Source organism: Hippocampus zosterae, chromosome 2 (assembly GCF_025434085.1).
Source record: "Hippocampus zosterae strain Florida chromosome 2, ASM2543408v3, whole genome shotgun sequence".
NCBI lineage: Eukaryota > Metazoa > Chordata > Actinopteri > Syngnathiformes > Syngnathidae > Hippocampus > Hippocampus zosterae.
Window position 1 is genome coordinate 38,506,610 of NC_067452.1, and position 26,175 is coordinate 38,532,784.

At 44.8% G+C, this 26,175-nt stretch overlaps 2 protein-coding genes and 1 long non-coding RNA gene across 5 annotated transcripts; 2 read left to right on the plus strand and 1 right to left on the minus strand.

The window, feature by feature from the left end:
* The first annotated feature begins 497 nt into the window (after positions 1–497).
* On the plus strand, positions 498–13,142 carry ddx4 (DEAD (Asp-Glu-Ala-Asp) box polypeptide 4). 3 transcript variants are annotated; one of them, XM_052059220.1, is made up of 20 exons: positions 498–648; positions 1,185–1,215; positions 1,332–1,362; positions 3,785–3,826; positions 4,177–4,236; positions 4,313–4,351; positions 4,915–4,956; positions 5,026–5,049; positions 5,128–5,163; positions 5,244–5,297; positions 5,370–5,512; positions 5,595–5,747; positions 7,202–7,356; positions 8,464–8,593; positions 10,017–10,183; positions 11,014–11,159; positions 11,245–11,344; positions 11,428–11,698; positions 12,549–12,653; positions 12,737–13,142. In XM_052059220.1, the coding sequence occupies exons 2-20, from the start codon at positions 1,195–1,197 to the stop codon at positions 12,806–12,808; spliced, it is 1,791 nt and encodes a 596-aa protein (XP_051915180.1). In that variant the 5' UTR covers positions 498–648; positions 1,185–1,194; the 3' UTR covers positions 12,809–13,142. The 3 variants fall into 3 exon arrangements, with proteins under 3 accessions (XP_051915180.1, XP_051915181.1, XP_051915182.1); XM_052059221.1 differs by lacking the exon at positions 4,313–4,351; XM_052059222.1 differs by lacking the exons at positions 4,313–4,351; positions 4,915–4,956.
* Positions 8,813–20,308, minus strand: LOC127596620 (uncharacterized). Its single transcript, XR_007961511.1, has 2 exons — positions 20,152–20,308; positions 8,813–8,862 (listed from the first exon to the last, which is right to left on the minus strand). It is a non-coding gene; the product is annotated as an uncharacterized LOC127596620 (long non-coding RNA).
* LOC127596522 (ubiquitin-protein ligase E3A-like) lies at positions 14,038–24,910 on the plus strand. Its single transcript, XM_052059194.1, has 11 exons — positions 14,038–14,340; positions 14,852–14,896; positions 15,085–15,374; positions 17,786–19,038; positions 19,121–19,265; positions 21,163–21,368; positions 21,448–21,612; positions 21,688–21,843; positions 22,031–22,104; positions 22,632–22,775; positions 23,938–24,910. Exons 1-11 carry the CDS (start codon positions 14,264–14,266, stop codon positions 24,056–24,058), a joined length of 2,676 nt encoding a protein of 891 aa, XP_051915154.1. The 5' UTR covers positions 14,038–14,263; the 3' UTR covers positions 24,059–24,910.
* The last annotated feature ends 1,265 nt before the right edge of the window (positions 24,911–26,175 follow it).

The following is a 26,175-nucleotide window of genomic DNA, read 5'->3' on the forward strand; positions in this document are numbered from 1 at the left end:
CCTATCATGGTGGAGCGTGGCACAAAGGACCGTAAATACAGTACTGCACAGTACTGTATCCACCCTGAGTCAACGAGACATAATCAACACTTTTTCGTATTTATAGGTGTATGTTTAGGATTATCTACCAAGTCTATCTTCTCGTTTCTATATTAGGTGCGCTCAATTTAATTTCCCATTTGTCCATGAATGAAAATGATAATCAAGTCAATAATATTCTGCATGTGCATTTTGTGTACATAAATGGAACCTATTTAATGGTCCCAAATGAGTACAGTATTTAGCGTGTTATAGCTGTTTCGTGGCCAGAAATTTACTTCATTGTGCCCAAAACGTAGTACAGTATTTAGTGACCACCAATTATTTTTTATATTATTTTTAAAATGAGAACTTGAGTAAACGGAAAGCATTGTAAAAACAGCTCAGTTTAAAAATTGAATCGTTCCGGTCAACTTTACATTTGAGTCGTCAAGCAAACAATTGCCAATTAAGCGGGAAAGTAGCAAACCTGGCAACCCGCGATAGCCGAGCTTTGGTTTTCTGCCACGTGCTAATTGTGCGTAGTCGAGAAGCCGTAGCCTGCGACGCAGCAACGCAAAAAGACACTTTTGAGTAAAATTCACCTGCCAGGACGAACACATCAGTACAGTATGCATATTTATGTCTCTCTCAACAAATATTAGTTGGCAATTAAGTTTTATCGCGTAGTTGTTATTGCGTTGTCTGGTTTCGCCAAATACAAACCATCTTTCGATATTGCTGGGGCGAGTTTGAGCTAACGAGGCGTCAATCAAGGCCGACACGTGTTCGATCTTTTCTCTAAAACGACTGTGCTACGGCTACTATTTTTAAAATACATTGAGGATTCGGTGGTTTCGGTTGCAGAAGGCCAAGTCTTGTGTCGAAGACGGTAGTAGCGGCAAGGCCAATTTTTTGCAGAACACACTTTTTAAAATCCTAGGTAGCTCACGAGAAAGTCAATTCCACAAAAATGAGTCGGAACTGAAGCTTCACAGCTGCACCTACGCTAAAATAAGTTTAATGTTCATATCAAAATTTAAGCATGACAAATTCAGGACAATTTAGGTCAATTTTGCCACGCATTCCAACCAATGACCTTGAGGTAGATTTTAGACCCTTTTTGCCTCGGAAGTAACATTTCTGTAATTTTGTATTCGTTTCAGGTGAGTCAAAATGGATTCTTTCGATGAACAGGTGAGCTTGTCTTTCTCAACCTGTTGCAAGTTTTTTTTTTTTTTTGCCAATCGGCACCGTCTTTGTGCTTATGTTCCTATTAACACGTAATTTGTCTTTACTGAATTTGTTTGCAGGAATTTGGAATCAGCACGTCCCAGAATCACAGTATGTCAAATTAGAGTATTTTTTGTGTTAAAAAATTGCATTAGAATGATTATTTTGTTGTTGGTTTGATTGCTATTCATCACCGGTCTATAGTTTTTCTCTCCAGAAACGGATTAAATTACCTGCTACTTTTCAAAGTTCCATATAACGCAGCTCCTGCCAGGCTTCTGTGAAGTGTACTCTATCACCCAAGCATGCTTGTGTTTCCAGCCAAATTTGTCTTAAGTTTTATTACTGAAAATTATAGTTTAACATTTACTGGAGTCCCTGACTTTGTCCACAAAGAGGGTTTGACCACGCACAAAAAAACAATATTGATTGGCAAACAATTTTATGAGTTTATTCCAACATGTGTTCCAGTTCAAAAAAGACCGGTCATTAAAAATAAATGCGTTGGTCTTTGGGGGGAAATAAATAAAAAATTGAACACAGCGTTATCCTCATTTGTCAGACGACACACACAACTATTCAAAATTCCTTATTATACTTTTTGAGCTTTTGCTTACATTTCATTGTGTGGTAGCACCATGCCAGATCAATGTACCATAAGTAAAGGTCTTGAAACATTTGATTGTTACCGCGCTGAGGAAGAGCCACAATGCACGGAAAACAATAGTGAGGATGGATTTGACCAGTGTCAGAAACTCATGACGCAGAACAAATTTCAGATCAAAACACAACTCATAAGGAAAAATCCAATGCCAAAGAGGATGACCATGCTGAGATTGCGGTCGCGTTGAAATAAAAAAAGGGCTACCTATACTGGTCTTCAGAATCAAGGTGGGCTGTCACTTGTCACCTGGATGACCCCAGAAAATATGCCCTGTCCCGAACTGATGACATCAAATCTTGTTTTGAGCTGCTGTTGATGGCCCATGGTAACTACTGTGGTCAACTTGGACAAGTCACAAAATTACAAAGGCAGTTGCAAGTTGCTAACCCAGAAACCCATCAACACACGCACGGGCCTTTTGATATTCTGTTGATTTATAAAAATCCAGAAACAAATCTACAAGCAGTTTATGGGATGTACACTTGTTGGTGAGCTTTTCAGCATGCCACATCACTCCAAGAATTGCATGTCACGGGTGACTCACTTGAACAACCTAGATTCAAGATCAGGCTGCTGTCAACACCAAAGATCAGAGAAATATGGCACATGTGGGTCATTTAGAATCCAAATACAAACTTGTGGGACACTCCTGAACAAAGGGAAGCGAATGGTACCCAGAAATTACTGCGGTTGGCTAAGGGCACAAAGTAGCACAAGTTCTTCACCTCCTGCACCCACGGTGAGGATCCACCCCCCCCAAAATTGACCATGGTGGGGGCGATGGAATGAAACGAGAAGAACAAATCTGCTAAGCTAGCAAACATGTATGAAGACATCTAACTTGGGAGACTGTTAAGATGTCAAGTGCAGTTTTAGGACTATTTCCTTTGTACGCAATTAAAACGGCTACGGTCATTTTTGACAGGGAACACAACGGGTGTTATTTTTTTCTGTTTAAAAAAAAAAGTAATGAAATGGTTTCCAAGCCAAATAGTACCCTTTAATAAACAGTATACATTGTCATCCAATTATGTGTTATATACAAACACTTCTCAAGTGTATAAGTTGAGGTACACAAGCACAAAATACAGTAATTCAGAAGTGGTGGTAATTACTAGAACGTAAATTGATATAATCTAACACAAGTAGTGATAATATGGATTAAATTCAGTTTTTCATGGTGACGCTTATTGGAATAATCATTTCAGAGCGGGAACATAAAGTTGTTGAATGTGAAATGAACGCATGAGGGTTAATTCCGGTGTTGAAGGATCAAGCTAATATTAGCAATTAGCTTGGCTTCTCCTCTTCTGATTGTTTACTCCTGGTTATCCTTTTTTTTGGTCAAACGATTCTTATCAAAAGTATATCTTATGTGTGTGTTGTGGAGGCGACGATTACTGACTTGCGAGGGACTCCGCAACATGTTTAGCCGCTGTTAGCTAGCTAGCCAGCCTAAGATCGTCGTTAACTACCTGGTGTGGTGTAAGTAGGACCCCCTACTTCCCGTGCCAAAATAATGTTAACGTTTGGACATCCAGCCCAGTGAAAATCTTGTGAATAGTTACCACAGTTTAAAAAAAAATTATTGTGACATCCGTAGTTCTTATATTTTGCAAACTTGCTCTGCTAGAGAAAAAAAACAAGGGCAGATTATTTAATCTGTTTTTATTTACAGAGAAATGTTTACCTTCCTCACTAATGAAAAAATGCGGTAAACATTTATTGACCAGTGTCATAGGAAAAACTTTTTAAAATGTGGTTCTCTGTTTAACTTTTTTTTCGTAAAAATACCATTTCTGAATCGCAAACGGCGACGTGAGACAGTTTATTCCGAGCCTTGCTACATTGATATTCTTTGCTTCTTAGGTCGTGGCAGAAGAGGAGGATTTAAGAGTTCCTTTTTTTCAGGTTCGTATACTTAAAGGGACACCTGATTGAGTTGAACACTGGCGCTTTATATACTGGGTCTGCATGTTAAAATGATGTCGGCGCTCAAATTCATGCTCCCAAAAGTATTTGTAGCGATTGAAGGGCTTTTTTTTGTGTGTCGTGTCAAGTCAACAGTATTTATAGAGCACTTTCGAACAGCCATCGCTGCATATACAATAAACAGTAAGACGAATCGGTAATAAAGGCGGTGGAAAGCACCAAGCAGTATAATCAAGGACAAATCATGCTAAACCCACAGATTGCCCCGCCCCCTTTTGGAAATGATTCGTTTTGATGGTCACTGTTGTTAATTTTTACATTTCCGTTAGAAATGGCCAGTTCGGGTGGTCAAGGAGGAGAAAGAGGAGCTTTCAGAGGAAGAGGCAGAGGTGAGTTGTTTTCAGATGGCAAAGGTTTGTCCATTGAAAAACGTTGCCGAACTTGTCCTGATGTGTGCTCAACCAGGTCGAGGTTTTGGTGGAAACAGTCAGACCCAATTCAACGGTGCGCTTAATTTGTCACTGTCTCAATTTTCTCCACAATGTGCTCCTGATTTAATGCAATTGTCCTGAATTTTACAGGAGAAAATGATTCAACTCAGGAAAATGGTAAGTTGGTTATATGAGGACTGACAAAAACAGTCACTTATTTATTTTGCTTTCTTTTTTAGATACACTTGGTGTAGGTGAATGCATGCACTTACTGTACTCTCTGTAATCTAATTACTGTTAAACTTTTGTGTGTCTTGTTGGAAAATATTATTTGGCCTGTATTCCCCCCCCTCCATTACGTATTGCTTTGCCAGTCCGCCATTTCATATTTAAATAATAGCCAGCCTTGCTAGAGCTTTAACCTTTGCTCAAAATGTACTGGAAACAGCCATTGGACAGTTTTTGTAGTCCTACTTAAAGAGCAATTGATTTGAATGGCCATTAAAATTTGAATATGAATCTCTACGTTGTCTGTTACTTTCCACAATGTAACCAACTGCTATATTTTAGGCCATTTTAATTTCTAATCTACTTGTCCCTGGCCTTTTTTTTTTCTTTTTTTAATGTTCTGAACAGACTTTAGCGGATGGAGGAGAGGCAGAGGAGGCCACAGCGAAGGTATTTTGTGAGTCGAGTTTAATTTGAATTGCTATTTTAACACCCCGATTTTTTTTTTTTAAATTCAAGGTCGTGGCCATGGCTTTGGGGGAGGTAAATGACAATTCCGCTATCGTGTCTTATTTCTTTTTTATTTATTTACTCATTTGTGTGCGTGTCACATCTTTTTAGGATATCGTGGAAAGAATGAGGAATTCTTCACCCAAGGTTGTAAAGTTGATGTAGGTGTGATTCTTCAAGCCTGCCATTGGTGTGATGTTTGACTTTTTAATTTTTTTTTTTGCCAGCCAATACACAAGATCCAAAGGAGTCAGACCCATCAAACCCAGATTCTAGCGTCCGTAAGTTGGAAGGGGTCATATATTAAGAAGTTATCAATAGCGTCATGGCGCTTGTAATGAATGTCTGCACAGGGCCAAAAGTCACCTATGTTCCTCCGGCCCTTCCTGAAGATGAGGACTCTGTGTTTGCACATTACGAGCAAGGCATTAATTTTGATAAATACGATGATATCATCGTAGATGTGAGCGGAACAAATCCAGTGCCTGCCATATTGGTAAGCTTTTTTTGAGTTTCTTAAGCAGCCGATTTGGATTAGCATTGTACACCAGTGACTACGTGACCATGTTTCCTTGCAGAGTTTTGCTGAGGCAGCCTTATGTGAATCCCTGCGAAAAAATGTCAGCAAGTCCGGTTATTCAAAGCCCACCCCGGTTCAGAAGCATGCCATTCCGATCATCTCTGCGGGTCGAGATCTCATGGCCTGTGCTCAGACCGGATCTGGAAAAACGGTACAAAAATGCATCTACAAGGCTGCAAGGTCATTTGTGTATATTGCCCCTCAAACGATGCCGTTGTAACGCAAAACTGCATCATATGACCAAATTCAGTGTTGCCAAATGTTACAGAATCATTGAAGGAACGCTAACTTATTATTAAGCCTGTCACACATCGAAATTGATTTTAAATATTAAATAAATAAATAAAACATCTGACTGCCCACTATTGGAAAAGGCATCAGTCCCGAAAGGTGTTCTGAAAAGGCAGATTTTTTTTTTTTTGGGTGCATGTGTATCTGATTTAAAGTTTAAACAACCGCGCCTATGTTGATAAATAGCTGAAGGAATTCCGTCTTAAAAAGTAGGGTTATTTTTTTCCATCGATCTGCGTGCGTCACACTGCTCTAACGCGGCTCTTCAATGCACCGATTGGAGCACGTACGCAGTGTGACGACAAATCTTCAGTCGGTCTTGTGAGTTGACTACTTTGTCCTGTTAGAAAATATGTTCGAGTTGCCTGACAATTTAAATTATAGTATTATATTTACCACAGGGCGGCCCGGTAGTCCAGTGGTTAGCACGTCGGCTTCACAGTGCAGAGGTACCGGGTTCGATTCCAGCTCCGGCCTCCCTGTGTGGAGTTTGCATGTTCTCCCCGGGCCTGCGTGGGTTTTCTCCGGGTGCTCCGGTTTCCTCCCACATTCCAAAAATATGCATGGCAGACTGATTGAACACTCTAAATTGTCCCTAGGTGTGAGTGTGAGTGCGGATGGTTGTTCGTCTATGTGTGCCCTGCGATTGGCTGGCAACCGATTCAGGGTGTCCCCCGCCTACTGCCCGGAGACAGCTGGGATAGGCTTCAGCACCCCCCGCGACCCTAGTGAGGATCAAGCGGTTAGGAAGATGAATGAATGAATATTTACCACAAAAGATTTTAATATTCCCACTTCCCACTCGGGCTGTGTGATATGGACACAATATGGTATCCCGATATTTTTGCCAGATATCATGATTAAGATACAATAACGATGCCGCTGTGTTCTGTGAAACCTAGGCTTTTTTTTTAAAGAATAATAGAACAATCTAAATATGAATCCAAAATAATGTGGCACGTGCAGTCTTTTTTTCAGAACTTTCTGACCACCAACATTAACAATAGTCTGTTGAGTATATAAAAAAGGAAGGAAGTCAATTGGTATCGCATCATAAAGTGTGAGGAATTAAGGAAATATATCCGACATTCAACCATCCGTATAGTGTCATTTTTTTTGTTTAAAAAAAAAAGCTCACTTCAGGTCCCGAGGGTTATTCTGCTCCTTAAAATGACTAATTTGCTCATTAAAAGAATTACTTGATTAGCAAAATTGCTCCGCCCAACTTGTGGTCATAGTCTTTGCATTCCTTTTCAGTGTAACGTTGCGTACCCCCCCCCCCCCCCCCCCCCCGTTTGTTTTTGTGTCTCCTAGGCTGCATTCCTACTTCCAATTCTGCAGCAGCTAATGGCCGATGGCGTGGCTGCCAGCAGCTTTGTTGAGTTGCAGGAACCCGAGGCAATCATTGTCGCCCCAACTCGGGAGCTCATCAACCAGATTTTCCTGGAGGCCAGGAAGTTTGCCTATGGGTATGATCACCTTTCACTCTCAACCTGTGCAATCTGTTGCCTGAACTTTGTTCCCTTGGTCTCTTGATTTCACAAATCAGAAAAATGGGTGAGTGGGGGTGAGTCCAGGTTTTCCCGTCAATAGTCTGACAGCAGTCAGCAGGAACGAGCGGCGGTGCCTCTCCTTCTTGCAGGTCTCTGGCTGAAGGAGCTGCCCAGTGCTGTCAGGGTGGCTGAGAGGAGGTGGGAGGGTCTCTCCATCCTAGCTGTTAGCTTAGCTAGCATCCTCCTGTTGCTCACCCGAGATGCTGCCTGACCAGCAGACTATGCCATAATGAATGGTTGAGGCCACCACAGAGTCATAGAAGGTTTTAAGGAGTGACCCTTGAACTCCAAAAGACCTCCGTTTTCTGTGCAGGAAGAGCCACCTATTTTTTCCAGATTTGTAAAATATTGAAATCCAGTGCTTTATTCAATCCATCAGTGGGATTATTTATTCATCTTCCGAGCCACTTGATCCTCACTAGGGTCGCGGGGGTGCTGGAGCCTATCCCAGCTGTCTTCGGGCAGTAGGCGGGGGACACCCTGAATCGGTTGCCAGCCAATCGCAGGGCACACACAGACGAAGAACCACCTGTGCGCACACTCACTCCTAGGGACAATTTTAGAGTGTTCAATCAGCCTGCCACGCATGTTTTTGGAATGTGGGAGGAAACCGGAGCACCTGGAGAAAACCCACGCAGGCCCGGGGAGAACATACAAACTCCACACAGGGAGGCCGGAGCTGGAATCGAACCCGGTACCTCTGCACTGTGAAGCCGACGTGCTAACCACTGGACTACCGGGCCGCCCTCAGTGGGATTAATATGTCAAAATCACACTATTGGCTAAGTTTTTTTTTTATCCTGGACTTAAATTATCCTCAGAAGAGGATAGTTCGAGCGTGAGTATTTTTTCCCTCTCCCTACCCAACGTTTTCCTTTCTGAAGTCTGATTGTAATTTCCCCATTGCGGGACAAATAAAGGATATCTTAAATCCGAAATGATCATTCCAGACTCCTTTGTCAAAGCTGAAACAAATTGAACTGTTTGACTGAAAGTCTACTTCGCGATTTCTCCTTGTTGCAGAACGTGTGTGCGTCCGGTGGTGGTGTATGGTGGAGTGAACACCGGATTTCAGCTCAGAGAAATTTCTAAAGGCTGCAACATAGTGTGTGGAACGCCGGGGAGATTATTGGATGTAATTCAACGTGGACGGGTAAGACGATCAAATGCACTCACAGCTTCTGCTTCCTAAGCTTAAATTGGTGTTTGATCGCAAAGAAGCGCATTGCGTATTCCTCAGCTAAATTTTAGCAGTTCTAGTTTAGATTGGGACCAAATTGTAAAACCTGCATCCTAAATGCGCTTGCCTCTGCATCCTCGCCTTCATTCAAAATCGCACTACAATTTGGTACCTGGGCGGCCCGGTAGTCCAGTGGTTAGCACGTCGGCTTCACAGTGCTGAGGTACCGGGTTCGATTCCAGCTCCGGCCTCCCTGTGTGGAGTTTGCATGTTCTCCCCGGGCCTGCGTGGGTTTTCTCCGGGTGCTCCGGGTTCCTCCCACATTCCAAAAATATGCATGGCAGGCTGATTGAACACTCTAAATTGTCCCTAGGTGTGAGTGTGAGTGCGAATGGTTGTTCGTTTCTGTGTGCCCTGCGATTGGCTGGCAACCGATTCAGGGTGTCCCCCGCCTACTGCCCGAAGACAGCTGGGATAGGCTCCAGCACCCCCCGCGACCCTAGTGAGGATCAAGCGGCTCGGAAAATGAATGAATGAATGAATTTGGTACCTTCTACAAGCCATTTTAGAAAATATAATACCTCACAACACAGAATCCAAAATTGCTAAACAGAATGACTACATCCAGCCACTTTCTTTTATCTGACATGTAACTTACAGTGAGTTCTTGGTTGGCAGCTGAGTTCTGATCCTCCAATGATGTAACAGCAATGTGTCGATCACAAACCTTCGCTGATTAAGTATTTAAGTCATCATTCCAGCAACATTTGTATGGAAAAATACTTCTAAGCCAGGGGTGCCCATTAGGTAGATCCTGATCTACCGGTAGATCTAAGACAGGTCCCAAGTAGATCCGAGGAGTGTCGAGAAGAAAAAAAACAAACAACCATTTGTGTGTCTTTGTACATGTTAGTAATAGATTTTTTGTGTTAATATACACTGCACACTAATCAGTCTCATTTTCACAAAAAAAATATTTAAAAAATAAAATAAAGCAGGTAAATCTTAAATTTGTGTGTGTGTGTGTGTGTGTGTGTGTATGTGTGTGTGTGCGTGCGCGCGCCGGTAAGGGTAGATTCCGTGAGGTTAGTTGATCAAAAAGTAGATCTTCGATCCAAAAAGTTTGGGCACCCCTGTTCTAAGCCATATACTTAAAATACTCAAATGAAAAATTGTAAATACCAATGTGTGCCGCCTTGTGTGCGCTTACCATATGTCGGTTTTAACTTTTAACGCCGCGACCATCGTGAACTGACAGCCCCCTGTTCATGCAAATTCACCTACGAATCACATCATAATACAGTTAAGTTGCGCTAGAGAGGGGGCGGGCGCTGTGGGCCTTTCGATATGACTTGCGTATGTCTATATGAGCAAAACTTTGAATCCTGGGTTTCAGATCGGGCTGACCAAGCTGCGCTATCTGGTTCTTGATGAGGCTGACAGGATGTTGGATATGGGCTTTGAGCCTGACATGCGCCGCCTGGTTACTTCGCCCGGGATGCCACCCAAAGAGAATCGCCAGACTCTGCTGTTTAGCGCCACCTACCCTCAAGACATCCAGAAGTCTGTATCCCGACATGATAGTAGTGTCCAACTGGTTTTAAATCCCGGCCCACAAACTGGTGGCGGTCACCCTCACGGGCTGATTTGTAATGCCGAGCCATTTATATGTTTAACGGGGAATTTGCGTTATAGCAAAAATGCTGCGTTCTTACATCGTACGCAGAGTCCACATTTCCACGTTTGAGACATAACAAAAATTCACATCTTTTGTTTATCTCCCTTTTAGCCGGATACCTGTGAAATAGGTTTCCAGTTAAAAAAAAAAAGGCCTTTTAAAGTAGGTCTTAAAAAGTCCAAAATATTAATCATATCACTTTGTTGTCCCTGCATTTGATTATCATTCATTCATTCATCTTCCGAACCGCTTGATCCTCACAAGGGTCGCGGGGGGTGCTGGAGCCCATCCCAGCCGTCTCCGGGCAGTAGGCGGGGGACACCCTGAATCGGTTGCCAGCCAATCGCAGGGCACACAGAAACAAACAACCATTCGCACTCACACTCACACCTAGGGACATTTTTTTAGAGCGTCCAATCAGCCTGCCACGCATGTTTTTGGAATGTGGGAGGAAACCGGAGCACCCGGAGAAAACCCACGCAGGCCCGGGGCGAACATGCAAACTCCACACAGGGAGGCCGGACCTGGAATCGAACCCGGTACCTCTGCACTGTGAAGCCGACGTGCTAACCACTGGACTACCAGGCCGCCCCATTTGATTATCATATTTGACTAATTGTGAACATGAAAATATCGCAAACATTTTGGGGATATGACACCGGATTTCACCATCGCCGTTTGAGAAGTTAACTATTTTCATTTTGTGCATTTAAAGGTTGGCCGCCGATTTCCTCAAGACGGACTATTTGTTTCTGGCTGTTGGCATAGTGGGCGGGGCTTGTAGCGATGTTGAACAGACATTTGTCCAAGTCACCAAGTTCTCAAAGAGAGAGCAGCTTCTTGCCTTTCTTAAGACCACCGGTAAAAAAGAAATCAATCAATCAATCAAATAAATTATTTCTGCTCAGTCAGTGTACTTGACGGTAATGCCTGCTGGCAGTTGCAGGAAATGAGCGCACAATGGTGTTTGTGGAGACAAAGAGACAAGCTGATTTCATTGCCACTTTCCTGTGCCAAGAGGAACTTCCCACCACCAGTATTCACGGGCAAGTGTTGCTTCCTTCGATATCACGTCTGCTCACTTTCAGCGCACCTTGTAACGTGTTGTGAATGGATGTTCACGTCGCAGGGATCGCGAACAGCGGGAACGAGAGCAGGCCTTGGCCGACTTTAAGACCGGCAAATGCCCCATCCTCGTCGCGACGTCGGTCGCTGCCCGCGGCCTGGACATTCCAGAAGTGCAGCACGTGGTCAACTTTGACCTCCCCAAGAGTATTGATGAATATGTCCACCGCATCGGCAGAACCGGCCGCTGCGGTAATATTGGCAGGGCGGTGTCTTTCTACGATCCGGAGGGGGACAGTCAGCTGGCTGCTTCCTTGGTCACAATCTTGTCCAAGGTTCGGAACATCACTTAACAATATGGGCTATGTGTTGGCCTTTTGTTTTCCTTTTTAATTTCATGTATTTATTTTTCTTTGCATTAACGCTAATGTCATGAAAAGTTGCGATTTTTTTAATGACTTTTTTTTGGGCTTTTTCTTTTAATTGTATGGTGTGGCGGCGGCCCGGTAGTCCAGTGGTTAGCACGTCGGCTTCACAGTGCAGAGGTACCGGGTTCGATTCCAGCTCCGGCCTCCCTGTGTGGAGTTTGCATGTTCTCCCCGGGCCTGCGTGGGTTTTCTCCGGGTGCTCCGGTTTCCTCCCACATTCCAAAAATATGCATGGCAGGCTGATTGGACGCTCTAAATTGTCCCTAGGTGTGAGTGTGAGCGTGGATGGTTGTTCGTCTCTGTGTGCCCTGCGATTGGCTGGCAACCGATTCAGGGTGTCCCCCGCCGACTGCCCGGAGACGGCTGGGATGGGCTCCAGCACCCCCCGCGACCCTAGTGAGGATCAAGCGGTACGGAAGATGAATGAATGAATGAATGTATGGTGTGGCTTCATCGTGAACACCTGGCCAGTTGAAACCCATGAAAGCTACATTTCAAAATAATTTTTAAGTAACTGGATTGAGTCTTGCGGTTTCGGTGAAATTGATTTCTTCCTCCTCAATACTGATAGTATTTTATAAGGGGGCACGGTGGTTAGCGCATCTGCCTTACAGTGCAGAGGTTGTGGATTTACACGCACGTTGTCATGGCAGTGATTTGTTAATAGGCACAAGGTTGCGGGGGTAACTAGTAGAAGGCTACTCTCAGTGTTGATTTGATCGGGCTTTTGTGTGTGTGCTCGCGTTATTGTTGACAGGCCCAACAAGAAGTGCCATCATGGCTGGAGGAGTCTGCATTCAGTGGAGGACCCACTAGCTTTAGCCAGGCCAACAAGAGCTTTGCCTCCTCCGACTCCAGGAAGGTACTTTGTTTTTTGTTTCCCCCTCCCACCGTACACAATCCCCACCCCAATTTTAAGTGTCTTCATCCTTTCCTTTTCTTCAGTCTCAACAGGCAGGATGTGAGTGGAGACAGCCCGTTCCTCAGGTTGCAGTTGCTGACGATGATTGGGAGTAGAGGTCAAGGCAAATCCACCCAAGCACTGCCTTTTGTTATTTGAACGGTTCACTTATGCTGCGAGTTCTTTTATCGCCACATTTTAAGTTTGGAGCGAGGACCAAACGGTTGTCCCAAATCAAGTCTAAAAGTGCATGTTTAAGATGCTAATTTGGAGAAACATTTGTGAAGTGTGTTTTCCTTGTGTACATTTTTTGGGGGGTGTTACTCTCCATTTAAACTGAAAATATGACAATATGTGGAGGGAAGAGGAAGTGTCATTCAAGATCTGTTTTGTTTATCTACTTGGATGACCAATAAATATTTGTTCAACGCAAAGACCGCTGTTTCGATGTGTCATTGCTGATAAATCACTCCTTTAGAGCTTTGAGAACATTTTTGAGATTAAACCAAAGGCAGTGTAACGTGATGGAGCTGTATTCAAATCATCTGAGTGTAAAACGTTTGTGTAGCGGATGAGATTTGTGTGATTTATTTCTGGCCTTTCTTTACATGGGCTGCCTTTATAAGAACGGAATGCATAATACATTATGATAATTGTTATTAGCAGTATCAGCGATTAAGGTCACAAGCAGAGGGGGGTGAAAATGTGCATATAATTGATGTCCATTGAAATGCTGGGGGGGGGGGGTCAGATATATTTTTTTAAACCTAGACAATGATTCAAATATCGCTGACAAACACCCACTACACGTTTTCTACGGAAAACCGGGGTAAAAAATACAAAAAAAAGAAATATGCGAATCCGCAGATGCGGAACCGCGAGGATGCGGGGGCCGATTGTGTCAACATGTGTTATTATGCCATTTAGCCGACTAGAATAAGATCAGTAATATATTTTTTATACACCGATAAATAGTCGTTAAAGCCATGCATCATATTTTAAAAACAAGGAAAAATGTGGTTCAACAAAAAAAACTCAAAATACAATTATAACACTCCCCCCAAAATATGTCAGAAAATGGAAAATGCCGAAACAAATACACTCACAAAAAGAGTAATCAATGTCAATGTATTTTATGAAAACGTCGTAAAAAATTAATAAATAGTAAATACATTTGTGAGTGTGAATTGTCGTTTGTCTGTGTGTGCCCTGCGAAGGCAGTTCGGATAAGGGATAGATTTTTAAAAATAAATCAATACATAAATGAAAAAAAACACGACAACCTTCGAAGTGGTTGCTCCACTTCCAGGTTGACACCGGAACATATTGAACATTTTCCTCCAGGTTTTCTCGCCGGTGCATTGTGGGTCGTAGTCCGACAGTGAAGCCGAGCCAAATATGGCTGCTAACCTCAGGCAGCGGAAAGAGCCTTCAGATGCAAGCTTATGAATGAAGTTTTTAAGTATAAATCCCTCTCGCCAGTCCCAACGGTCGCTGCGCCCCACCCGTGGATGACTTAACACGTTCGCTCGCCGCAAAAGAGTTACGAACAAGTGAGGTTACAGTCTCGTATGAATTCCGACGAGAAGGAGGACTGTGAGTGTGCGCCACCACAGGCCGACATTAGCCCAGAAGGAGGAGTTGACAGGTGGGTACGCGACGAGGAAAGAGCCGGGGATGCTGTGAGCGCTACTTGGCTCTCTTCTCGGCTACTCGTGTGATGTTTTGCGCCCCTTTCCACAATACTGTCCAACATAATACCCTTGTGAAAACATTCAGTTACTGTTTTAATAAGATAACTGTTTAAAATAACGAATTCTTTTTAAGTGGGTACAGTCTTTGCTGTATTAGCTTGCTACATTAGCTTCAACAGCACTTCAATTTCATTTCCCTTTCTGTGTCCCACTGACCGTATAGCAAAATATCCGTTTTTCCTGTTCGGTGTCTTATTAATAAAGGGTGAAATGTCATTGTGAACCCGTATTCATAACTCTATTTGCCTCATGTTAACGTTGGCTCGCCGGCGCTATGCATCTTCTCAACTGGGACTCTGGTGCTTATTAACTACAACGCTCTTATCGTCTTGTACCTTTACTTCAAAATGCGCTCACTCACATGCAGTATTTATAATATGTTTTTTTGTGTGCTTGTTCCATAAGACAATACGACGAGCCTGAAGTAGAAAACGCAGAAGCAAGCCGAATGTAAGTGGTTTTCCAAACACTAAATTTCTGCAGCATACGTTTAAGAGTTGGAGCAAAACCTTACAAAGTGTCCTGAGTCCACACAACCGTATTGCGTGGCATCAGGGCACTTGCATACAACATGATGTAATGCCTTGTCTCTTGTGCCTGTTTTTAAATTCTTGCTCTTTTTGTCATTGCACACGCAGGAAGCGAGCAGCTGCCAAACATCTAATAGAGCGCTATTACCACCAGTTAACCGAGGGCTGTGGGAATGAATCGTGCTCCAACTCATGGTGTGCCTCGTCTTCCGGCTTCCGCCGCATGGACAACAATGCGGCAGCTGTCAAAGCCCTCGAGCTCTACAAGGTCAATGCCAAACTCTGCGACCCCCACCCCTCAAAGAAAGGTACATCTTCGGTCTACCTGGAGAACTCGCAGTGTACCAATACCAAGATGAACCATAAGGATGTCCACTCTGTACGGGACAATTTCAAAGGTTAGTTAAAAATCGAATCGAAGTTCAAAATTACATCTGCGATTGGCTTTCTTTCCACTTTGCATGTCTTGAACTCATTCAGTACCAGCCAATTCTAGACCAGGTCTGAAAAGACGTTTAAAAACGTCTTTGGGAGTGAATGAGTTAACAACGACCCAAATGATTTGAAAAGTGGTCTTTTCTGGCCAAGGAAGGACCCTTTACATTTTGGTGCACCAATAGCATTTTTTATTACAGAGCATTTACAGCGGCGCGCTGAGATACGTGGGTCTCGACTCTGCGTATTTCTTCGAGATACATGCAGTTGTTCGGCTGATTGTTTTTGCTTTGAAGACAAGCATAGACTTGAGATGCAAGCGCTGTATGGTGAACTCAACTCACTTCAAAGGAAGTACCACTTTGGCAAATAAGTACTTGACAATTCTTCAAACAGAAGAGACTTCAAGTTGTGTATTGTCACTCCCACTATACTTCAAAGACAGTAGACATTCCTTATTTTGTATTGAGAACCATCCTGAAGAGTGGAACCTTGGCTTAACGGTGCCCCAATGTCTCGAGCTGTCACTTGCTCCGTTTTTTTCTTGTTTTTTTGCCTTGTATTACGATCTAAATAAACCCTAAGTGAGAAAACTTCAGATACGCTATTGCTCGACTAATGGAGGAAAAGAAAATGTATCAATGTAGCGACTGCAATCTCCTTGCACGTGGGGAAGGTCAGCCATGTCGCCGATCCACTTTTAGCCGTTCACCGAATGGGACAAACGGTCAAACAGACAAATACAAAATGAGAACTCTGACAAGAAACGGTGTTGGGCACTAATCACGCTCAGACCAAACACCCCAGGTCAGTCGCTCAGCCATGCCTCTAAAAGGCAACGATCCAAGACACAAATACTACACAATATACTGTAATTACACTTTATTAAAGCCAACAGGGCTTTATAAAGTGTATTTCTTAATGTTCTCTTCTGTTTTAAATCATTCATTCATTCATTCATTCATCTTCCTAACCGCTTGATCCTCACTAGGGTCGCGGGGGGTGCTGGAGCCTATCCCAGCTGTCTCCGGGCAGTAGGCGGGGGACACCCTGAATCGGTTGCCAGCCAATCGCAGGGCACACAGAGACGAACAACCATTCGCACTCACACTCACACCTAGAGACAATTTAGAGTGTTCAATCAGCCTGCCATGCATATTTTTGGAATGTGGGAGGAAACCGGAGCACCCGGAGAAAACCCACGCAGGCCCGGGGAGAACATGCAAACTCCACACAGGGAGGCCGGAGCTGGAATCGAACCCGGTACCTCTGCACTGTGAAGCCGACGTGCTAACCACTGGACTACCGGGCCGCCTTGTTTTAAATCAATACAATGCTATTTCCAGTTATCCATATACATAAGTCACGCTCGTGTACCACAACACCACCAGGGACATTTCTCGACATTTTTCATCTTTATTAAAAACAAATGCTCTTGAGCGGTCCCCCCCCCCCCCCCCCAAAAAAAAAATTGGCTAATTCACCCCACAATTTTCTGCAATGAATCGCAATTTCTCACATTTGTCTATGTCTGCTTTTGCGCTTTAAGCCTGTAACAAATATTTACTTGAGCAAAATGTTGGAAATAACGTTAAAATCATCTAATAGAAAGTATTTTGCGATTATAAGGCTGTCATGACAGCTTTATTTAATCCTTAAATATAGTTTTTCTCCTGTAAATTACAACTGTTTGACTCAACAATCAAAGCTGACTCTGCTTTGCAGGCATCTTATATTCTGCTCACAGAAGCAAAGAAACTGGTAACTGGGTACATTTTTCTTTATGCTTCAAATAAATCCATTGAATTGTTTTTGTCACGGGCGGCCCGGTAGTCCAGTGGTTGGCACGTCGGCTTCACAGTGCAGAGGTACCGGGTTAGATTCCAGCTCCGGCCTCCCTGTGTGGAGTTTGCATGTTCTCCCCGGGCCTGCGTGGGTTTTCTCCGGGTGCTCCGGTTTCCTCCCACATTCCAAAAAATATGCATGGCAGGCTGATTGAACACTCTGAAGTGTCCCTAGGTGTGAGTGTGAGCGTGGATGGTTGTTCGTCTATGTGTGCCCTGCGATTGGCTGGCAACCGATTCAGGGTGTCCCCCGCCTACTGCCCGGAGACAGCTGGGATAGGCTCCAGCACCCCCCGCGACCCTAGTGAGGGTCAAGCGGTACGGAAGATGAATGAATGAATGAATGTTTTTGTCACGTGCAGTTGCACTTTATGGGACGTTACAGGGAACCAGGACTGGAGGTCATGCGTTACATCAAGAATAATTCGCCCCTCGCTGCCATTGAAATTCTGCCTCGGCCCTTGTCTGCACATTGGCTATTCATTGCCGTTTCAGTTTTGGATTGAATCTTGTCACGCTTCCTTCGACAGATGTGAATTACCTGACAGAGGAGAAAGTGTACGAGATCTTGGATATCTGCGGTGAGAACGAGGATTACTCCCCTCTCATCAGAGTAATCGGCCGCGTGTTCTCTAGCGCCGAGGTCCTGGTGCAGAGCTTCAGGCGGTCGAGTCCTCACACCAAGGAGGAGCTCAAGTCCCTTCAGGAAAAGGACGAGGACAAAGACGAGGACGAAAAGGAGGCCGCCGCCTGCTCGACCACGGCCATGGAAGAGGACTCCTCCAGCTCTCCTTCGTCGTCGCGGCTCGGAGAGGGGTCATCCGGGGAGAACGCCGTCCAAAAGCTGGGCCCCGACGAGGTGACGGTAGACATTGACGCGGTGCGCCGGGTATACGAGCGCCTGCTGTCGAACGAGAAGATAGAAGCTGCTTTCTTGAATGCACTGGTCTACCTCTCGCCCAACGTGGAGTGTGACTTAACGTACCACAATGTTTATTCCCGCAACCCCAATTACCTGAACCTGTTTGTTATCGTGATGGAGAACAGCAACCTCCACAGCCCAGAGTACTTAGAAATCGCCCTGCCGCAGTTCTGCAAGGCCATGAGCAAGCTCCCGCTCGCCGCTCAGGCCAAACTCTCGCGGCTGTGGGCGCACTACAGCACGGAGCACATCCGGCGCATGGTGGAGACCTTCCAGCAGCTCATCACCTACAAGGTGATCAGCAACGAGTTCAACAACCGCAACCTGGTGAACGACGACGACTCGGTGGTGGCGGCCACCAAGTGCTTGAAGATCGTCTACTATGCAAACGTGCTGGGCGGCGACCTCGATACCGAGCACAACGAGGACGAGGACGAGGAGCCCATCCCGGAGTCCAGCGAGCTCACCCTGCAGGAGCTGCTGGGCGAGGAGCGGCGGAACAAAAAGGGCCCCCGCGTGGACCCGCTGGAGACGGAGTTGGGCATCCGCACCAACGACTGTCGGCGGCCGCTCATCCCCTTCGAGGAGTTTGTCAACGAGCCTCTGAACGAGGTGCTGGAGATGGACAAGGACTACACTTTCTTTAAGGTTGAAACTGAAAACAAGTTCTCCTTCATGACGTGCCCGTTCATCCTTAACGCCGTCACCAAGAATCTGGGCCTGTACTACGACAACCGCATCCGCATGTACAGCGAACGGCGTATTACGGTGCTGTACAGTTTAGTGCAGGGCCAGCAGCTTAATCCGTACCTGAGGCTGAAGGTCCGGCGGGACCACATCATTGACGACGCTCTGGTCAGGGTACGTGGCGGCCCGGCGACCTGCGCTTTCAAAAGGCTGAGACCGCATTGATAACTGAGGAATTCGTTGTACTTCTGAACAGCTGGAAATGATCGCAATGGAGAATCCCGCCGACTTGAAGAAGCAGCTGTATGTGGAGTTCGAAGGGGAGCAAGGTGTCGATGAAGGAGGCGTTTCCAAAGAGTTCTTCCAGCTGGTGGTTGAGGAGATCTTCAACCCGGATATTGGTGAGACATCACAGCCTTACTGAAACGTCCCTCAAAATTCAGCCGCCCGCATTATCACACTCACACCATACATAAACCACATTACACCTGTCCTTCAACATCTCCACTGGCTTCCCATTTTACACCGCATTCAATATAAAATCCTGCTCCTCACATTCAAATCCATTCATAACCTAGCCCCTCCATACCTATCTGACCTCATCCATATTCCTACGCCTGTCCGCTCTCTTCGTTCCTCCTCCTCTGTCCTCCTCTCTGTCCCCCCCTGCTCGCCTCGTCACCATGGGAAATAGAGCCTTCAGTCGCTCTGCTCCCCAGCTTTGGAACTCACTCCCAGCTGACCTTTGTAATTCAGACTCATTAACACATTTCAAATCCAGCCTCAAAACACATCTGTTTAGACAAGCCTATTCACTCGGACCGTAAAGCCATTATTTTCTTTCTTTCTTTCTATTTATTTCTATTTATATCTTATTTGATGTTGTTTTTAACATTGTACTCGTGATTTTAACTGCTTGTTGTAAGGTGTCCTTGAGTTTCTAGAAAGGCGCCCACAAATAAAATGTAGTATTATTATTACTAAACCCAAGCAGGACAGTTCATTGCAGGGAGTCGCGGTAAAACTTGGAACAGGAATTTATGTCGGGTGGGCTTAAAATAAAGCTCCCGGTAATAGTAATGGAGGCATATCGTAATACAGGGTGATCCAAAAGTCTTGGGCACATTTTGACATTGAATATCTCGGAAACTACTAAGGATATAAAAAACACATTTGATAAATTCAGGAAGCTTGTAATCTCTAATTTTTACATGGAATGTTCAACGGGAGTAGTCCAGTGGTTAGCATGTGGGCTTCACAGTGCAGAGGTACCGGGTTCGATTCCACCTCCGGCCTCCCTGTGTGGAGTTTGCATGTTCTCCCCGGGCCTGCGTGGGTTTTCTCCGGGTGCTCCGGTTTCCTCCCACATTCCAAAAACATGCGTGGCAGGCTGATTGAACACTCTAAATTGTCCCTAGGTGTGAGTGTGAGTGTGAATGGTTGTTCGTTTCTGTGTGCCCTGCGATTGGCTGTCAACCGATTCAGGGTGTCCCCCGCCTACTGCCCGGAGACAGCTGGGATGGGCTCCAGCACCCCCCGCGACCCTAGTGAGGATCAAGCGGTACGGAAGATAAATGAATGAATGAATGTTCAACGGGACCATTTCTACATCAAGCCGATAGTCCAACGCGTCCCAGCATTGCATTGTCAATGGTTGCATCGGCTTCTGTTATTCGTGCCTTCAGCTCATCCACATCTCTCGGAATAAGGGGCACATGGGACCGATCCTTTCACATATGCCCACAAAAAGAAATCGCATGTTGTGTTCCCGACTGGCTTTTCTGATCGATTTACGGGGGGCTCCCCGCTGGAAAGCAGTTGGAACTTGTTCAATCCCATCTTCTGAAGTTGAGGAGCGTCCCGTTCTTTTAGCTGGGCATAAGCACCCGTCCGTTATGAGTTTACCATGCCATCTCACTATGGACTTCCTCTCTGGGGGGCTCCTTTCTGAATTTTCTGCGACATGCACATGGAACACCCTGTATATTACCGGTAATGAAAGCAAAATAATGTTCACAATAAAGAAGCCATTTGTTTTTCTTCCAGATTTCCCCAAAACCAGTCATCGTAGCTGAGAAATACCTTGGAAAGTCGAGGAACTCGCATATTTTCCCTTGATTCGAGATATTTAATCTTTGTTGGAGTTGAGTTTTTGCAGTGTTGAAAAGGAGATCCGTGTACAAGTCTTGAGGGGTTTCATTGCTTTTTACTCTTGAGATTCAAAGTGAACGGAACTGCAGTGCAGAGTGGAAACAAGGCTTGGATATTAACGCGGCAAGTGTTGTTTTCCTCTGGCAGGCATGTTCACGTATGATGAACTCACCAAACTCTTTTGGTTCAACCCTTCGTCATTTGAAAACGAGGGCCAGTACACGCTGATCGGCATCGTTCTGGGCCTCGCCATCTACAACAACTGCATCCTGGATGTTCACTTTCCAATGGTGGTCTACAGGAAGCTGATGGGCAAGAAAGGAACCTTCAGGGACCTCGCCGACGCCAACCCCGTAAGTGTCCGGTTTGTCTGCGATGGAAAGTGACTGCCATTACTCACCGCGCGGGCTTTTTGCGACTTGCGCTTGACAGATTCTGCACCAGAGCCTGAAGGAGCTGCTGGAGTATGTGGGCAGCGTGGAGGAGGACATGATGATCACGTTCCAGATTTCTCAGACCGACCTCTTCGGGAACCCGCTCATGTATGATTTGAGGGAAAACGGGGATAAAATTCCAGTGACGAATGAAAACCGAAAGGTGAGCCACGCCCCCGCCGTCCCGTTAGCGCCGGAACCGTGAGACGCGACTCTTTTCCTCGGCGAATGTGTGCAGGAGTTTGTCGCTCAGTATGCAGAGTACATGCTGAACAAAAGTGTGGAGAAGCAGTTCAAAGCGTTCAGGAGAGGTTTCCACATGGTCACCAACGAGTCGCCACTCAAGTACCTCTTCAGGCCCGAAGAAATTGAGCTACTGATATGCGGGAGCAGGGTGAGAAGACGTATCGTGTGCATAATCGAGATCCGGTAGCCGTTAGCCTTAAATAGGCACGCGTGACGAAAAAAAAAGTTGTACATTTGAGTAAATTAGCAAAGGCGCGTCTTTTGAGGTGTCCAGTCAGTGCATCGTAATGAGCGGCCGCCGGTCAGCTCACGTTCCTCTTTTGTTTATTGTCCAGAATTTAGACTTCATGGCACTAGAAGACACAACGGAATATGATGGAGGCTACAACCGAGATTCTCGAATCATCAAGTAAGCCAAATCCACCTCGGAAGCCGGGTCCATGCATACTGATTTGTATTTTTTTTAAAATATATTCTCGTATTGGCGGCCCGGTAGTCCAGTGGTTAGCACGTCGGCTTCACAGTGCAGAGGTACCGGGTTCGATTCCAGCTCCGGCCTCCCTGTGTGGAGTTTGCATGTTCTCCCTGGGCCTGCGTGGGTTTTCTCCGGGTGCTCCGGTTTCCTCCCACATTCCAAAAAAATGCGTGGCAGGCTGATTGAACACTCTAAATTGTCCCTAGGTGTGAGTGTGAGTGCGAATGGTTGTTCGTTTCTGTGTGCCCTGCCCGAAGACAGCTGGGATAGGCTCCAGCACCCCCCGCGACCCTAGTGAGGATGAAGCGGCTCGGAAGATGAATGAATGAATGAATATTCTCGTATTTTCATAATGTAAAAATGTGCTCTGCCATGTGGCTTCCTTCTGTTGTATCGAGATGAGCAACTCAGCAATATTATTTGCTCTTTTTTTTTTTTTGGGGTGCTGCCTGGGTGTTTAGGGAGTTCTGGGAGACATTGCACTCTTTCGGCGAGGAACAGAAGCGCCTCTTTCTTCAGTTCACCACGGGGACGGACCGGGCACCCGTGGGCGGGCTCGGCAAACTGAAGATGATTATTGCCAAGAATGGGCCAGACACAGATCGGTGAGCGTGAGCGCCACATTCCCGCTACTATTGAAAGCCGTTCATGTACTACCGGTACGCTATTTGCCCTCACTAATAATGTAGTGTTACACATTTCTGGGAATTTTTGGAAGTTTCTGATTTTTTTTTACTTTCTGTTGAGAGCTGCTCGAGTGGAACGGAAAAAAAAACAAACAAACGTCGCTGATTAAGGCAGGGTAATGCCGTACATATAGACAACTACAGCTACCATAACTTTGAATATAAACTGAATTATTTTTAAAAAATAAATCATACAAAATTGATGAGGGGAAAGAAACAAGAATTCATCACATAGTACAAACGCTTACCTTAGGCAGAGGCGTTGTTCATCAGGTCGTCACTGGGGCTCTAAATATTAATTTACGTCAGTAAATCGCTTGCTGAGTTCAAAAACAAATTCAAAAAAATAGTACAAACAACCTACATCAATCAGAGTTAAAATGATAAATTATAAGCATTAAATATAATGATAAATCAGAACTAAGTTGATAAATAGAGAAAGGTATTGAAATATCCATTATGAATACAAGAGAAAATTGACAAGAGTGCCAGGGTGTGGATGTATATAATTCCGATACAAACCAAAAGTTGTGAAAATATCACGGTTATGGGTAAAGTATGAGCCTTAATGGAGACTTCTTACTTTTTTCTTTTCTGATTGATATAAAAATGATTTAGTAGATTTAAACACATAACGGGGTAGGACTAGATACGTTTTTTTACTTCATCCTACTCCCTTGAACATAATAACTGTGTTGAATGAAGACTGATTTCTTTCTTTTTACTTTTTTATCCACCTTATTTTCTGTCAAATTATTACTGTATATGTTTTATTGTATAATACACAAACAAACAAACATATTGTTTTAAACCAGGGCCCCACTGCTGGTTCTGCCAGGGTTACCACAAACATCAATTATGACGGGGAATAGGGGCCAGCGCGCAAATAGCAAAAAAAAAATCCACATCTAATCGATGCTCATTGAAATGGAAATTCTGCGAGTCATAGTCTCATCGGTGAGAACAACAAGCCAAGCCGGACATCCCCGGAATTCGAATAAATGCACAAATGACCCGCCGTACGCTTTATGATACATCTGCAATTCCGCTCCTGATGATATCCTACGTTTCCCCTCAACAGGCTACCAACGTCTCACACTTGCTTTAATGTGCTACTGCTGCCCGAGTACAGCAGCAAGGAGAAGCTGAGGGAGCGACTGCTGAAAGCCATCACCTATGCCAAAGGGTTTGGCATGCTCTGAGCCCCACCCACCCCACCCCCACACCCACACCGGCACAATACCACTCTTAACACCTCCTGCTCCAAACACACTGCGAATAGACTTCTCGACCCATCTCGCGCCGCCCTTTTAAAAAAATAAAATACATAAAACAAAATTCTGAGGCAATGTAAGCGGCAGCAGGAGGGAAATAAGTCCTTCACTGTGCCTGCATTATCAAAACATTGTAGTCTTTCAATGTAAGCACAGAGATCGCCTGATCAAAGTACCCACATCCTCTTGACATGGGTGTGCTGCTGCCTCCCCGCTTACCTTATGTACAGAGAGGATGATTTTCTATTTATTTTATGTTTAACTTGGGTAACCCCCCCACCCAACCACCCACCCACCCATCCGACAGTGAAACAAAGGTTATTAACCTCTGAAGATGGGACAAACAAGTTGCTATCCTCCAGGATTATTGAACAAAAAAAAGTGACCAGTAGAACATTGTAGAAAGTTTATTAAAAAAAAAAGAAAAAAGTAGCCTTTCCTGGATTGTGAATATCCCCATTGCGGGACTAATAAAGGCTTATCCCATTCTTATTCTTGCTTTTCTTAAAAAATAAAACAAAACTCAGCATTGCACTCTCAAAATCCCCCCCCACCCCCAACCCCCACGCATCTCAGTTGTTGTTTTGTGGGGATGGGGCGCAGATCAGACTGAGGTCTTGTCAGAGCTGTGTAAGTGCACTTAGACTTTTTTTCAAGAATGTTTGTTTTTGGAGGGACGGGGGGAGGGAGCTGGAGGTCACCACGATTGTCTGAAGAATTTTGTAGTGACCATGTCTTCCTGTGTTGACAATACTAATTAAATAAAATGTAAAAAAAAAACAGTATTTATATATCAGCACTCTTGGGACGATGACATCGGACTGCCGTATCTAACATAGTGGGTGATTGGCTGAAATCCATAAGGCACTTTATTTTGTCCATTTCTGCCATAACTATATTTTGTGGACAAATGTTTCAGGAAAAGGGGCGGCCCGGTAGTCCAGTGGTTAGCACGTCGGCTTCACAGTGCAGAGGTACCGGGTTCGATTCCAGCTCCGGCCTCCCTGTGTGGAGTTTGCATGTTCTCCCCGGGCCTGCGTGGGTTTTCTCCGGGTGCTCCGGTTTCCTCCCACATTCCAAAAATATGCATGGCAGGCTGATTGAACACTCTAAATTGTCCCTAGGTGTGAGTGTGAATGGTTGTTCGTCTCTGTGTGCCCTGCGATTGGCTGGCAACCGATTCAGGGTGTCCCCCGCCTACTGCCTCGGAGACAGCTGGGATAGGCTCCAGCACCCCCCGCGACCCTAGTGAGGATCAAGCGGTTAGGAAGATGAATGAATGAATGAATGTTTCAGGAAATCTGGCCGTGTCACACACCGGAAGTGAAAATAAGCTACTACGCTCTTATGACCGCTTTCACTCCTGTGCCAGTGACAACCTGAATTGCCAACATTATTTTAGTTTGTTTCTATTGAGCAGTCAGTTTTCCACACCACATTCATCCAACCAAAGGGGCCTTACCCAAATAGTTATTGGAAAGCATAGCCAATGTATTGACACAATGAGGTACGATTCAACTGGAAGGAGTCTCCCCCAACCATTGCCTGATTGATAAATGAATTAAAATGGTGTGGCCCAATATTTTTGCCTTGTCAGTGTGTGTACGTATATACAGCTTACAGCTTGGATAGCCTACAAACCCCTTGCTAGGTGCTGTTCAAAAAAAAAAAAAAAGAGACCAATTGGGAATGTGGCTGTGCTCAGAATGAAACCAATCACTTTCGAAATTAAATGGGGCTCAGCACACACTTGCCACCGTTTAAAATGACACCGTTTAACTCCAAATCAAGTCAGCTGTTAGACTCGCCTTTTCCTGACACGTTTGTAGTCACATCTTACAGCGCAGCTTCTCATAATATATAAATATATAAATAATGTTTTTTTTAAAAAACAAGCAGGATGATAAGGTCTCCCAACATACATATTTTCCCATTTATTTCGTGAACTTGCACATTAAGAAAGTACCGTATAGGCTTTGGAGTAAACCCGAGCCATTTATGGGATCAACAGTCTGAAGAGCAGTTGCTCAATTGGAAGATAAGAT